The sequence below is a fragment of the Sorex araneus genome, chromosome 2 (assembly GCF_027595985.1).
Source record: "Sorex araneus isolate mSorAra2 chromosome 2, mSorAra2.pri, whole genome shotgun sequence".
Taxonomy (NCBI): Eukaryota; Metazoa; Chordata; class Mammalia; order Eulipotyphla; family Soricidae; genus Sorex; species Sorex araneus.
The window spans coordinates 136,323,229-136,336,796 of record NC_073303.1 but is presented as its reverse complement, the minus strand read 5'-3'; the positions used below and the strand labels follow the sequence as shown (position 1 = coordinate 136,336,796).

At 43.5% G+C, this 13,568-nt stretch overlaps 1 protein-coding gene across 1 annotated transcript in view; it reads left to right on the top strand.

Annotated features, from left to right (window-relative positions):
• The window catches only part of SLC49A4 (solute carrier family 49 member 4), an 84,451-nt gene extending 79,156 nt beyond the window's left edge, over positions 1–5,295 (top strand). Inside the window, exon 9 of the mRNA XM_004606673.2 lies at positions 3,264–5,295. Within this exon, the coding sequence (XP_004606730.2) occupies positions 3,264–3,379 (116 nt within the window). The 3' untranslated portion in view covers positions 3,380–5,295. The remainder of the gene's footprint in view (positions 1–3,263) is intronic.
• Positions 5,296–13,568: the final 8,273 nt, after the last annotated feature.

Genomic DNA, 13,568 nt, shown 5'->3' with positions numbered 1-13,568 from the left:
TGCCAGTTGCTTGTACAGTTTAGACTCATAAGCAAGCCAGTTCCCAGGGGTCAGCGCCCCTGAGCCGAGGCTGCTGTGAATGACTTCCCGTGGCAAATAAAGAGCCTTTCCTGCCTCACACTCTCCGCTCGCCATTTGGCAAATCATTTCCAAGAGTGTTTGCAGTTGCAGCAGCCAAGTGAGCTTATTAACAGGCGGGTGTGAGTTCTCAGAGCTGCACGGAGAGCAGCCAAGGGACCATGACGCTCTGGGGCCATGAGGACCCATTTTAGCAATTCCAGTCATGTCAGAGTAGAAGGGATGCTTTTGTTTTTTAATTTTTCAATTTTATTTTTATGAAGTTGTTCACAGTAATTGATTATATTCAATATTTCAACACCAATCCCACCACCATGACACCTTCTCACCACCACTCAAGCCTGTCCCACAGGCAGACGCTAAATAATTTATTTTGTGTTACTTGTTATGAATAGTATGAGATGCTGTGAGGCCGCAAAAGTGGCTGTGTGCTCCTGGAATTCTAAAATTTTTAATAATTGGGGTTCGGAGACATCTCTGCAGCATGCTGCTCTCTTCAGAGATTCATTTGTGAGTTTCTGGATCATGGCCGTTAGTGAATTTAAATGGTGCCCAGAGGCAGTTCTTGGGCGTGACTGCCAGGAAACCAGAAGGGCAGGGAGATGGGGGAGGTCGCCCATCCCCGACTCCGTGAAGTTTGGGGTTTTCAGTCACTAGTCCAGCACACCTGGATTTTTCAGTGGGCTCACTCTCATGAGTGGGGGCTCGGGACAAGCCTGTGAAGGTCGGCCATGAGCATGGCGGCAATTGGGTTCTGGAGGTTTGCAGCTGCTGGAGTTCATTTGGAGCAGGCGGAGAAACACCCCTGTCCCCCTCTGTGGTGCCCCAGTGATATCAGCCTGGCACAGGGTGGAGGACACAGTGTGCTGCTCTCTTCTGAGATTCATTTGTGAGTCCAGAAGGGATAATTTTATAGCAGATAAAATAGGCCTCTGCTTCAGCCATATTTGACACATTCCTGAGCTTCAGGGGAGCAAGGACACCTTGTCTGTTGCTGCATGCGTGTGGCCGGGCTTCCTCGTGTAACCAACATGCAGTTTCCGAGGACCAAGATTAGTGTGCCTACTAGGGACCTTCCCAGCAAGGACCAGGAGTTGTGGGTTTTTTTTTTTTTTCCCAGCTTTGCTTCAAAGTCAGCTTGCTCACTTCTAACATAAGCATTTTTGCTTTTGTCTGCTATTTGACTGATTTTTCTCCTTTCATCTTTTTACTGCTTCCTTTTGCCCAGCAAAATTGCCATCAGAAATCCAGAGGCTGTCTGGCTAATATAAAGGCAGCAAACACCAGGTGTGTCATTTCAGGAAATACCAGAACAAAGACAGGATCCCTGAGGTCACCGGTTTTCTTCGTGTTTACATTATATTCCATCCAAGGAAAGCACAGAGAAGACTTTCACCTAAAACTGCCATTGAAATATACATCTTTACATGCTATGGAAAGCTTGTCTGACTCTGATAATGTAGACATTGAAAGGGGAGGAGGCAGCTTTTGAGAACATATTCTCTCACACATGCATGCACACATGCGCGCGCGCACACACACACACACACACACACACACACACAAAGGTACTTCAGCACTGTTTCTTATTGTCTGGTTTTCTAACTTCCATTCCTGAGCATAAATTGCTCTTTTCACTATATGAATTATGGATTAAGCCAAAGCAGCAGCTTGGAAATCTTTAGGGTGATTTTTGAAAATTACAGCCATATTCCTATCAGTCTATAGAAGTACAAGAGTACCATAACTAAATAACAGTGCCCACAGAAGGAGAGGGAGGGAGATATACCAGGAAATTTGTTTCTCTTATTTAATTTTTTTTAATTGAAAGTGCTACATCAATATTAGACTGAAACATTATCCCTCCCCAGCCCTCATCAAAGAGCAACCAGTTTATGCCCAGAAACTGGACCCTTCTGTACCCAGAGCCTCTGGATTGGCTGTCAGGGTGAGTGGGGGTAGAAGGAAGCTGGTCAGATGCACAGCAAGAGGGCTCCTAAGCAAGGCAAGCACTAGGGGATGTGCAGTGGCTGGTGTGTGTTGTCTGTGTCATAGCCAGACGCCCAGAGCAGCCTGCTGAAGAGCCCTGAATGCCTGAGCAAGCATTTCCAAAGAAGCATGTTCTTGGTGCCACTAAATCAAATCGGTAGAATTGCTGATTCAGTGATTCTTACAGGTTTTCTGGCAATTCGTATCATGCACAACCAACTAGGAAGATATAAACCAAAATATTTGCAGTGATTTCTCTGAGGGTAGAATTAGTCCCTGGCATCACATGTGGTCCCCCAAGTACCATCAGAAGTGACCCCTGAGGAGAGGTGTGACCCAAACTTCAACCCTCTTAGGATATTTACATATATTTTGTCAGCCAGAAATGTAATTTGCTGTTGGTGAATGCATGCCTCATACATTTGAGGTCCTGGGTTCAGATCCTGACACCACAAAATATAAATTTTATATATTAATGTAATATAAAATATAATAATATGTGTACATATATATATATATGCACACACACATATAATACACTCCTGCACGTATATACTTTTTTTACAGTGATTATATGTGATTTTTTTTCCCTGAGAAGTAAATTGATCTCTCGTCTCTCTTGATCTCTCTCACTTTCTTATTCTGGCTTTTGGGGCACACCCGGCAGTGCTTGGGGATCTATATGTGGTGCCAGGGTCCTGCACTGGTCAGCCTCGTGTACAGCAAGCAAGGGCCTCACCTACTTGTACTGTCTCTCACCCCTGTGAAGTAGATATTTCTATCCTAAGAGAATATTAAAATGCTCTCTTAAAATTCGGGAGATTTTATTATTTGTCTTTCTAAACTGGATCAGATATTTCCAGACAGGCATATGACTGATGATGATGGAAGGCACTTTTTAAAGGGAATTAACAAACTCAACATTTAAAGGTGATTGATTTTTCTTCTTAGAACTAATAGAATTTTTTATTTCATTTTTTTGGCCACCAAAGTCAAATTGATGCAAGTTATTAACAGCATTGATTTAAGGTATTCCACATGAAAGCTCTGTAATGCCTCACATGCATCATTTCAGCTCCAGGATGTCACTGTTTGCCGCTAGCTGATTGCCAGCCTTCCAGGGCACCTCTGTCACTCGAGCCCCTTCGAGCAGATGGACTCGTCCAAGCTTACAGCTGCCTGTTTCTGTCTTGCAGAGCTGTCTTGGTTCAACTGGTGCCTTTCCGGTTCATGCTTGCTCAGCCTCCTCCTCATCCTGTGCTTCAGGGAATCCTACGACAGACTCTATCTTGATGTGGTTGTGTCGGTTTAATAGCACAGACTTGGAGTTTCACAGGAGACCAGAAATCAATACTGCGAACTGCACATTTACTTGGGATTGCACATCAAACACAACGAGGAACGAAGAGGAGAGAAGCATCTTTCAATGATCACATCCATGTAATTGCTTCCAAGAAACCATAATGAGGGACTTGAGTGATAATAGGGGATTTTTTAACTCCAGAAGTGGCATACCTGTGCCTGATTTCGGGGCTTGGTGTTGTGATGTTTTACACAGAAATCACTACCTAAATAATACCTTCTGTGTTTTGTGCCAGTGTTCAACTACTGATTAGAAAGTTGTATTTATGAAAGGAAATAAAGGGTGTCTAAGATATGAAGACAATGCCTTCCCTTAGTCACAGAACAGAATTGGAGGAAATGCCACTAACTTCTAAAGAAGTCTAAACCCCTATAGATTTTAATTCTAAAGTAGCCCAGAGGCAGATCTATGTTGAGATTGGCCACCTGTACACTACATTTTTCTAATAAAGCCATTTCTTATATGACTCCTTATTTCTGATTCGGTCAGAACTCTCTGGCCTTCTTTATTCTGGTGAACAAGTGCTTTCCAGGGACTTGAAGGCACGCTCTTCGTGTCTCAGTCTTAGCTTAACCTTGTTTTTGTGAAGTGCAGTTTCCTCTATTAGGATCTTAAATAGTTATATTAAAGGTGACTAAATGTTTAATATAGTTGTATTCAGTATTGTATAAACAATGTAATTCTGTTCTGATTTAGCACTTTGTTAAAAGTGAAATGATACATCACATAGACTGTGTCTTTATCCTCTATATATGTATATATACATATATATGTAATTATATAATGGCATGGGATGTGAAGTCCAGGGCCAGCTATTATTTACCAGGGTTACATTTTATTTAAATGACCCTTGTTTGAAAATAATTTATAAAATTGAAACTTTGAAATCTGTGGAGTAATTTCTGAATTATCTTCTTGTATTTCAATTCAGGTTGTAAAATATTCAATTCTATGTGGAGTCAATATATTTGAGAGAGCAGTATTTTGCTGATACTCTGTTTTTTTTCTATAAGTGATAACTCCTTTTTTTAAAAAATAACAGTTATTCATTAGACAGTTCTCAGGAATGTATTTCACCATGATGTAAAGTATGCTGGCTGTGATCAGTTAATTGTAAACACAACTGCACTCGGACCAGCCAAGAGAGTCTCTTGCCCGAACGCCTGTCTTCCCCGGGGCCCCTCGGAGGGGATGGGCTCCAGCTTCCCTCCCCACCCTGAGCAGAGCTCCCCGGTGGCCGAAGACCACTGGAACCTAGCTATAGCCATGCTGGAGGCCCCTCTCCACACGTTTGGACAGGCCTCATGCATGAAGGTACCAGCAGAGGAACCCAGGTATGTGTGATCCCATCAACGGCCAACATCCAGAGAGAGACTTAAAAGCAAGCTCTCAGAAGATATCTTTAGCCTTCTCCCTCTGGGAGAAACTGGCAATCTTCTGAGAGTTTCCTGTCCACATGGGACAGCCTTGCAAGCTTCCCATGGTGTATTCATATGCAAAATCCAGTAACAAGCTGTATCTCATTCCCCTGACCCTGAAGAGCCCCCAGTGCAACATCGTTAGGAGGGCTGAGTCGAGATGGACTTCTAAGATCTCAGGGAAAGGACGAAATGAGATGTTACTGAGCCCGCCCAAGAAATCAGTGATTAATGGGATTTCGTGATTGTGATCGTAAAGTATGCTGTCGTGTGATTATGGCATTACCACTGTTCCACCATTTACCTAATTCCCCTCATGCAGAAAAATACACTTTCTCAGATTGTAAAGAATAGGGGTTCGTTAACCTCAGCTCTCTCTAACTCCCACCCCTCCTCCTTTTACCCTTACTTATATCTAAATACATATTTTATTGGTCTTTTTCTGGACAGAGCTTGTCAGCTCCTTCTGTTGGTCACGGCGGTGTCACCAGTGAAGAGTGTTGGTCAGTGTTTCAGTCTCCTCATCTCTGCCTATGCACACACACCCCACAAGCACCACCCCCAAATGGACTGAGCCAGTTCCCTGTCATATGAGGAACCCCTGAGTACAGCTTGGTGTGGCCCCCCAACAAAATAAAACTCCTCCCCAAAGCAGTTTCTTTTATATATAACTATTTTGATTTAGCAGCAAAAACTGAAGGGACTGAAGCACTTGGTGAAGAGAAAAAGAAGAAAATCAATCTAGGAGAGCTAGATTGAATTCCAGAGATAATCCTGCCGTTCTCAATAGAATATGAAAGGGAAAACAGACTTTTTGAGGATCGTTGAAAGTGAACTACAAGAATATCAATAAACTCTGACCCAGGTGCCAAAATAACTGCCACCCCTCCGTGTTTGTAAAGAAGGTAAAATGGAGAAGGATTGTGAAGTATTTGCTAAATAATTTTTTTTGGCTTTTTGGGTCACAACCCAGCGATGCACAGGAGTTACTCCTGGCTTTGCACTGAGGAATTACTCCTGGCAGTGCTCAGGGGACCATATGGGATGCTGGGAATCAAACCCAGATCAGCCACATGCCCACTGTACTGTATCTCCAGCCCCACTAAGTAATTCTGTGCTTGAGACATGACTGTGTAAAATTCTGCCACAATAAGACTTGTAATATGGAACATTCTAATTATGGTCAAGTCTACTAATAATACCAAGTAGAGGATAATGCTTTTAAATTTTTACCAAAATAGGGCCAGGAAGATAGGCTATCCTCATGCTTTGCATGCGTGAGACCCAAATTGAATCCTCAGCACCATGTGATTCCCCAAAGCACCAACAAAAGTGTCCCTCGAGATTTCCAGGACCCACCATGGGCACAGAGCTCTAGTTGCCCCTGAGCAACTCTCAGTGTGGCCTAAAACCCAAAATAGTTGGTTTTCTCTCACATGTGAGATGAGGGCCTCAGTCTCGTTAATATTTGCTTACCTCTCCAGCAGATCATTGGTCTGATCACAAATGGCAACTATTTTAAGTAACCAAGATTTCATTACCAAAGCTAAGAAAACCAAAGACTTTGGAAGTGGGCGAACTATCCTTTACTTACTTACTTGAATATTTCAAGTCTTCTCTTAGTTCTCGTCAGCTGCTGTCTTTGGTTTTCCTAAGGAAATATTAGAGAATCCTGATGAAGTTTATAACTGAAATCAATCTTAACTCATCACTCATCCAAATTATCATTTTAGAATTTATAGCAACAGTCCAGAGAGGTAAAGGATCTGGCTGAAGGTCACAATCCTCATTAGTGACCAAAGTAGAACTAAAAATTTACATTTGCGTCAAAAGCAGCGTTCTCCCTACTTCACAAAATTAAGGGTTACTAACCCTTAAGGGTTACTTAAGGACTCATAACACATTTTGTTATGTTCATGAGTCCCCTCCCATATTAAAAAAAAAATAGAATTTCAGTGACCGTTGTTGAGTATGGGAAGAAAGTACAGAGACTCAAAATGGTTCTTACATAAATGGTCCATTTCATTACTATTCTGTTGTTTCCCCAGCATCTATTAGTCTTGGCTTACAGTAAGATGATGTAAAGAGATTCTGATGAATAATTCAGTCCTCATCAACCAAGTCAACAGCATTAATTGGTAAGGACATGCTATAGTGTAAATTCAATGAAAGCAGTTTATGGGAAGAAGTGGTTTTTAATGTGATCTATGGTGGAGATGTAGGAACAAGATAATTACAAATGCTTTTCAGTAAAGGGAGGGAGCTAATAGAATAAAAAGGCCTCAAGTACAAATTTCGTTTAGTTTATTTAAGAATAAATAAATATTCTAGAGCCAAGGTTTATCATAGATCATATATTCATTTTACTGAGAATGTTTACAGCTTGGTTTTGTAAAGCCCTTCTAATGAAGAATTCAAATCTGGGAGTTTTAAAATTAAAGAGATTATATTTCCATCTATTTTTTCATTCAGTTTTTACTATTATTTTTACTAAAAATCTAGATATTGGTCTATTCGTATAAATACAAACCCCATTTTAAACTCAAAGTTAGAGACTGGGGAGATAGTGGAGGGGTGGAGGGGCTTGCTTTGATGTGCTCCATCCTGGTTCGAATCCCTAGCTTACCAGAATCGTTCCCAAACACAGAGCCAGTAATAGCCCTTAGCATCGGGTATGCTCCACACACCCCCTCCAAAAGAAACAACAAACTAGAGGGTGTGCTTAAAACTATATACAAATGCAAAGTCACTTCACTTTAATATTAAAAATAATATTGCATACTTATACCAGAAATAATAGAGTAATTCGCATGATTATGCCATTTTATCAAGCAAGTGCAAAAACTTCAAAGGAAGTTTTAAACTTAAAAAACTTTATAAACATATGTATTTTATATATGTATATTTTTAAATGTATACTTTAAAGGAAATACAGAAACTTTGAAAAAAGATGACCAGACCTATTTTTTTTTTAATTTTTTATTAGTGAATCACCGTGAGATACAGTTACAGACTTACAAACTTTCGTGCTTGTGTTTCAGTCATACAATGGTTGAGTGCCCATCCCTCCACCAGTGCCCATTTTCCACCACCAATGGTCCCCGAATCCCTCCCACCACCTCCACCCCGCACTCCCCCCACCCCACTCCGCCTCTGTGGCTCTTTTTCGCTCTTTCTCCTTTTGGGTGTTGTGGTTTGCAGTAGAGGTATTAAGTGGCCATCATGTTCAGTCTATAGTCTACTTTCAGCCTGTATCTTCCATCCTAAATGGGCCCTCCTAGCACCCTTTACTTGGTGGTTCCTTCTCTATCTGAGCTGCCTTTTCCCCCAGCATGCGAGGCCGGCTTCTAAATTGTGGAGTAATCCTCCAATCAGACCTATTTTACAAATATAGGAAAACAGAATTCCACTTTAACTTGGCATTATGATAAGAACAGGAAAAATAAAACTTATTTCTAAATAATGAAAGAGTTTGCCAGTCTGTTAGGAAATATAAGCAGTTTTCTCAGGGGGGAAACTGATGGGCCATCCTACAAGAACAAAATTTGACAGTGAGATTTTGGAGACTGCTCAGTAGAAATGGGTTGTCTGCCCAGCACACAGATGTCTTGGCTGGCCTGAACACTCATTTCCTTTCCGGTTGTCCTTCCAGCTCAGTTTGAACTCCAAACAGAGAAAACCTCTAAGAACCAAGTCCAGCCAATTTCAAGGCCCTAGAGGGGTCCAGCTCTGGTCAGGGGATGAATGCTAGGGGAAGAGAATGGGCCTAAATCTCTCCCTTGAGCCACGGGTCTTTATCTAAACTTTAAGTTTGTTCTTGGTCAGATCCTAAGTAAAAGCCTTTCACTTCCTGTAATGGTTCCCGGAGTCACCAGCTTATCCGTGCTGCCTGTTCCCAACCTCCTGGACCCTTCGTGCCTCCGAACCTGAGGCTCTGCTTAAAGCCCTAATGAAACTTCTTCACTCTCAACCCCTCCCAATGCCCCAGGAAAAATGCCAGGGTCAGTCTTAAAAAGTAATGAGGCCTCTCCTGAGACTCTGGAGAGTGGGAACTAAGTAAATGAAAATATTCCAGAAAATGCTTCTCACAACCAAGTCTTCCAAGTTTGAATATTTCCCTTAAGTGGCAATGACAGAGGTCTGAGAAGTTGCTCCCATTGTACAGCGTGGACATTGAATTGCCTGGCGTCGTCTTCCTGTGTACCTCGGGACCCAGGATGAAAAGCCAGGCTTTTCATCTTAGGCCACACTCTAAAAGAGAGCAAAAGGTTACCCACCCTCCGACTTCTATCCATTCAATACAGAGGGTTTTTTAATTGTATCAGCTTAAAGGGGAACAAGGGGATCAAGCATGGAGTTTGTTTCAGCAACTTTGGTGAAATATGAAACAAAAATACAACTGCTGTCCGCTGCTGCACGAGCATGATCCCGGAGGCAGGGTTTTTCCCTCTCAACCCTTCCTTCTTGGGCACAGCGTGGCACTTGCCGGTTTTTAGAACACAGAATGCAGGAATGCCCTGTAGATCCCAGGGGGCGGGATTGCCGGACCCGCCCTTTGCCGATATTTAAGCACAGCGCCACTCGGGTACAGTCTTTTCCGCTGCTGCACAAGCACGATCCCAGAGGCAACTGAACTACTTTGGACACGAGCAGCTCGCAGAAATGCCTCCAGACTGTGAACGGAGCCACTGCCCATGCGGTGCCAGCGAGGCAGGGTTTCCCTCTCCAGGCTTCTCCATCATATGAGCACACAAAAGGGAAGTAAAAGCTTGCAGTGATAGGGGCTGGAGCTATAGCACAGCGGGTAGGGCATTTGCCTTGCACTCAGTTGACCCGGGTTTGATTCCTAGCATCCCATATGGTCCCCTGAGCACCGCCAGGGGTAATTCCTGAGTGCAGAGCCAGGAGTAACCCTGTGCATCACCGGGTGTAACCCAAAAAGCAAAAAAAAAAAAGCTTGCAGTGATGCAATTACTGGCAGAATTTTCCCTGGACTTCATACAAAAATCCAAAACCGCGCGGCCACTATTGCAGCCGTGCGACCTAATATCTCTTAATTGTCAGCAATGTGAAACGGTTCCTTTTTTAGCAGGTCTGACTGTGGGGGGAAACTCCAAACAATAATACTGAGGTTTTTTTTTTTAAATATTGAAGGTAATCAAAGTAGCAGTCATTTCTCTAAACTGTGAACTAAGCCATAGCCCCACGCCGGCTGAGGACGGGAAATATCCTTTTTTCTCATCGGGAGGCGTGGCGTCAGCCATAGTATGAGGACTATTTATTAAGCAGGCATGAACTTGGTGGTGTGGGAAGGAGGAAAAAATAATTCTATGTACTTGAAACAGCGGGACTTCATATCTCTCCATTCTCACAATGGAAAACGAATTACAAATGCTTCCTTGGCAGTAGGGCTGTCTTTCCTGGAGGAAAACTCCAAAAAATAGTGAGTTTTGTGTTGAAACATGGAAAGTAGTCAAGGTAAAGAGAAAATGAAGTGAAATTTATCAGTTACGCAGGCAGGGATGAGGGGTAGGGGGCGGGGGTTGGGAGGTATACTGGGGTCTTTGGTGGTGGAATATGGGCACTGGTGAAGTGATGGGTGTGTGAGTATTGTATAACTGATACATAAGCCTGAGAACTTTGTAACTTTCCACATGGTGATTCCATAAAATAAATTTTTTAAAAAAAGAAAAATACAGGGCTGGAGTGATAGCACAGCGGGTAGGGCGTTTGCCTTGCACGCAACCAACCCGGGTTCGAATCCCAGCATCCCATATGGTCCCCTGAGCACCGCCAGGGGTGATTCCTGATTGCAGAGCCAGGAGTGACCCCTGTGCATCGCCGGGTGTGACCCAAAAAGCAAAAAAAAAAAAAAAAGAAAAGAAAGAAAGAAAAATACAACTGCTGGGCTGGAGCGATAGCACAGTGGGTAGGGTGTTTGCCTTGCACATGGCTGACCCAGGTTCAATTCCCAGCATCCCATATGGTCCTTTGAGCACCGCCAGGGGTAATTCCTGAGTGAAGAGCCAGGAGTGACTCCTGTGCATCGCCGGGTGTGACCCAAAAAGAAGAAAAAAAAAACTGCTGTGGTGGACACACTGTCAATCCAGGGACCCATTGGTCTCCCAGAAGGTCGCCCACACCACAAAACTGTCAGAGGCCCCTCCTGGCTCCCGGCTATGAGTGAGGTTTCTGCAGTATTGAGCACAGTGGCAAGGGGGCTTAGAGGTACTTTAAAGAAAAAAGCTCTTAACGTTAGAAAATGAAACTTCAAACTGACCCTTCCATTTATCTGGAAAGATTATAGAATCAAAGGGGCCAACACCCAGAGATACCCAGTCTAAATTTCCCCACTGCCCCCTTTTCAGGGACAAAAGGAAAAACGCCTTTCGACGCCCCTGGAACTCTACCTTTTGTTTGTCTTTTGGGCCGCACCTGGCAGTGCTCAGGGAATACTCCTGGCAGGCTCTGGGGACCGTTGGGGTGCAAGGGATTCAGGTAGCCACATACAAGGCAAACACCCTACCCACTGTACTACATCTCTGGCCCCTAAATCTACCTTCTTTAATTCATCAAACAGCATGCCCCAATTACACCCAAGGCTACTACCAGGAACCCCTAAGTTGTCCCAGAGCAGTGGGGTGAGGTGGGGTGGGGGTAATTTTAGTCTGGGAAACACTGGTATCATCCAACCACCTAATTTTACAAATAAGTAAACTGAGACCTTCCCAGTGAAAGTGACAGTAGGCTTTAGCAAGTCCTCTAACTCCTCCATTCTCATAAATAATGTGTTAGAAATAATTTGTGCATTTCTTTTCATTTTTAAGAAGCACATGAATACATGCTTATTAAAAAATAGCAAGAATGTTCCTTGTGCACAGCAGACCTCAGTTCTATCATCATCAACACTGCTTATGGTGCCCCAAGGACTGCCAAAAGTAAGCCCTGAGCACCCCAGGGTGTTCCCCTAAACCCTTCCCCAAGCAAAGCCACACAAGAGAATTGTAAAGGGAAGTCTTTCACATGATCTGGCTAATCCTTCCAGAGCTGATGACTATGAATCCTTTCAGAATTGCTCTATGCATTTTACATGTATACATGTGTAAAATTTGAAAGATTTAAAATCAAGTTCTCCAGGGAACTAATTCTTAGACTATGTTGGCATAAACTTGGGCGCAGAAGCAAAACATTTGGAGACCTTACTTCTCTTCACGAAGAACCAAGAGCAAATGCAACTGTAGTTCATAAACCTCTCGCAGACTGGCCATGCACCTAAGCTCTATCGTGTCCTGAAGCCTAAAGGCATACTCCCATATGCAGTATTCTCTTCTTGGGAATCTCGCTCCTGCTTTTGTGCCCACTAACTAAGGTCCATGTACTGTGAGAGAAGAAAGTGGATAACCCATCCTCAAAGTCCATATACATGCTCCTGATGGGACTTCAGTGACCCAATCTCCATGAGGCACTCAGTCCTCAGAAAGCAGAATTCAAGAGAATTTTTTTGTACATTTCCATTTTTGGCTTGGTCTTTTTTGTTTGCTGGTTTTGGTTTTGTGCCCACACACAGCAGTACTCAAAGGTCTTATTCCTGGTTTTGTGCTCAGCGACCCATTTGCAGTGCTGAGAATCAAATAGGGTTGGCTACATGCAAGGCCAGTGCCTTCATCTCTCTACTATCTCTCCAGCTCTCCAGCCCTGATTTCTTTTTTTTTTTTTTAAGTAACCCAAAACGCCAATATTCCTTACTTCTTTCTGGTCATCTTCCTTGGCTCTCCTGACTTACTGGAAACAAGTAAAATTGATGAACTGTTGCAAGGTAGGAAACACAATGTCCTATCTCTGCTTTCTTTTTTTTCCAACCTTCTCATCCAGCTTCCCTGCATTTAACCAGAAGACAAGGCTTTTCCAGTATCTATGGTAGGAGAGAAGTTGCAAGTGATCCTAAGAAATATATCAAATGCAGGGCTTTTTCAAGTTATCAGATGCAATCTGAGAAAATCTGTCATCTGATTCAAGAGAGTGTCTGGGACCACATCAGAACACTTTGATTGCTCACCAGACTCAGGACCCCATCCTTTACACCGTTGATCCATTGTGAATCCGCAGTGCATTTGCACCTGAAGGAGTCAGTCTGCCAGATCAGACACTAAACCTGATCCCTGCACTGTTATATCCAGAGTGGTGGCCCAGAGGAATCCCAGTCTTCTTTCCAAGCCAGAGCTTTCTTTCCTGCCTGGAGCTCTGTGCTGGTCACCACAGAGGGAGAGCAGGCCCAGCTCTCCTCCTAACACCTATCTGAAGCTCTGAGCTGCAGACACAGCCAATGAGGGCTAGCTGAGACCCGGATGAGTTAGAAGCGCTGGGTGCTAGCCTCTGTCACTGCTGAGTTTCCTGGGGCTGGAGCAGATGACCATTTTTGCTGAAAAAAAAATAAATAAAAGTTCTGAAAAACTGAGCTGGAAAGATCGGACAGGGATTAAGTGTGTTTTGCCTGCATGTAACCAACTGCAGCTTCATCTTTGGCACCACCAACGGTCCCCTGAACTTTGCCAAGAGTTATCTCTGAGCTCTGCCGCTGTGGGCCAACCTCCCACCGCCAAAAGGAGGATAAAGAAAAGAAACGTAGAAACAGCCTGTGTGCAAGACCTTTCTCTGGGAGGAGTGTCTTCTACAAAGCAACTCTATGAGGCAGGTTCTGGGCAGGAAGTGAGGCCGCTTCC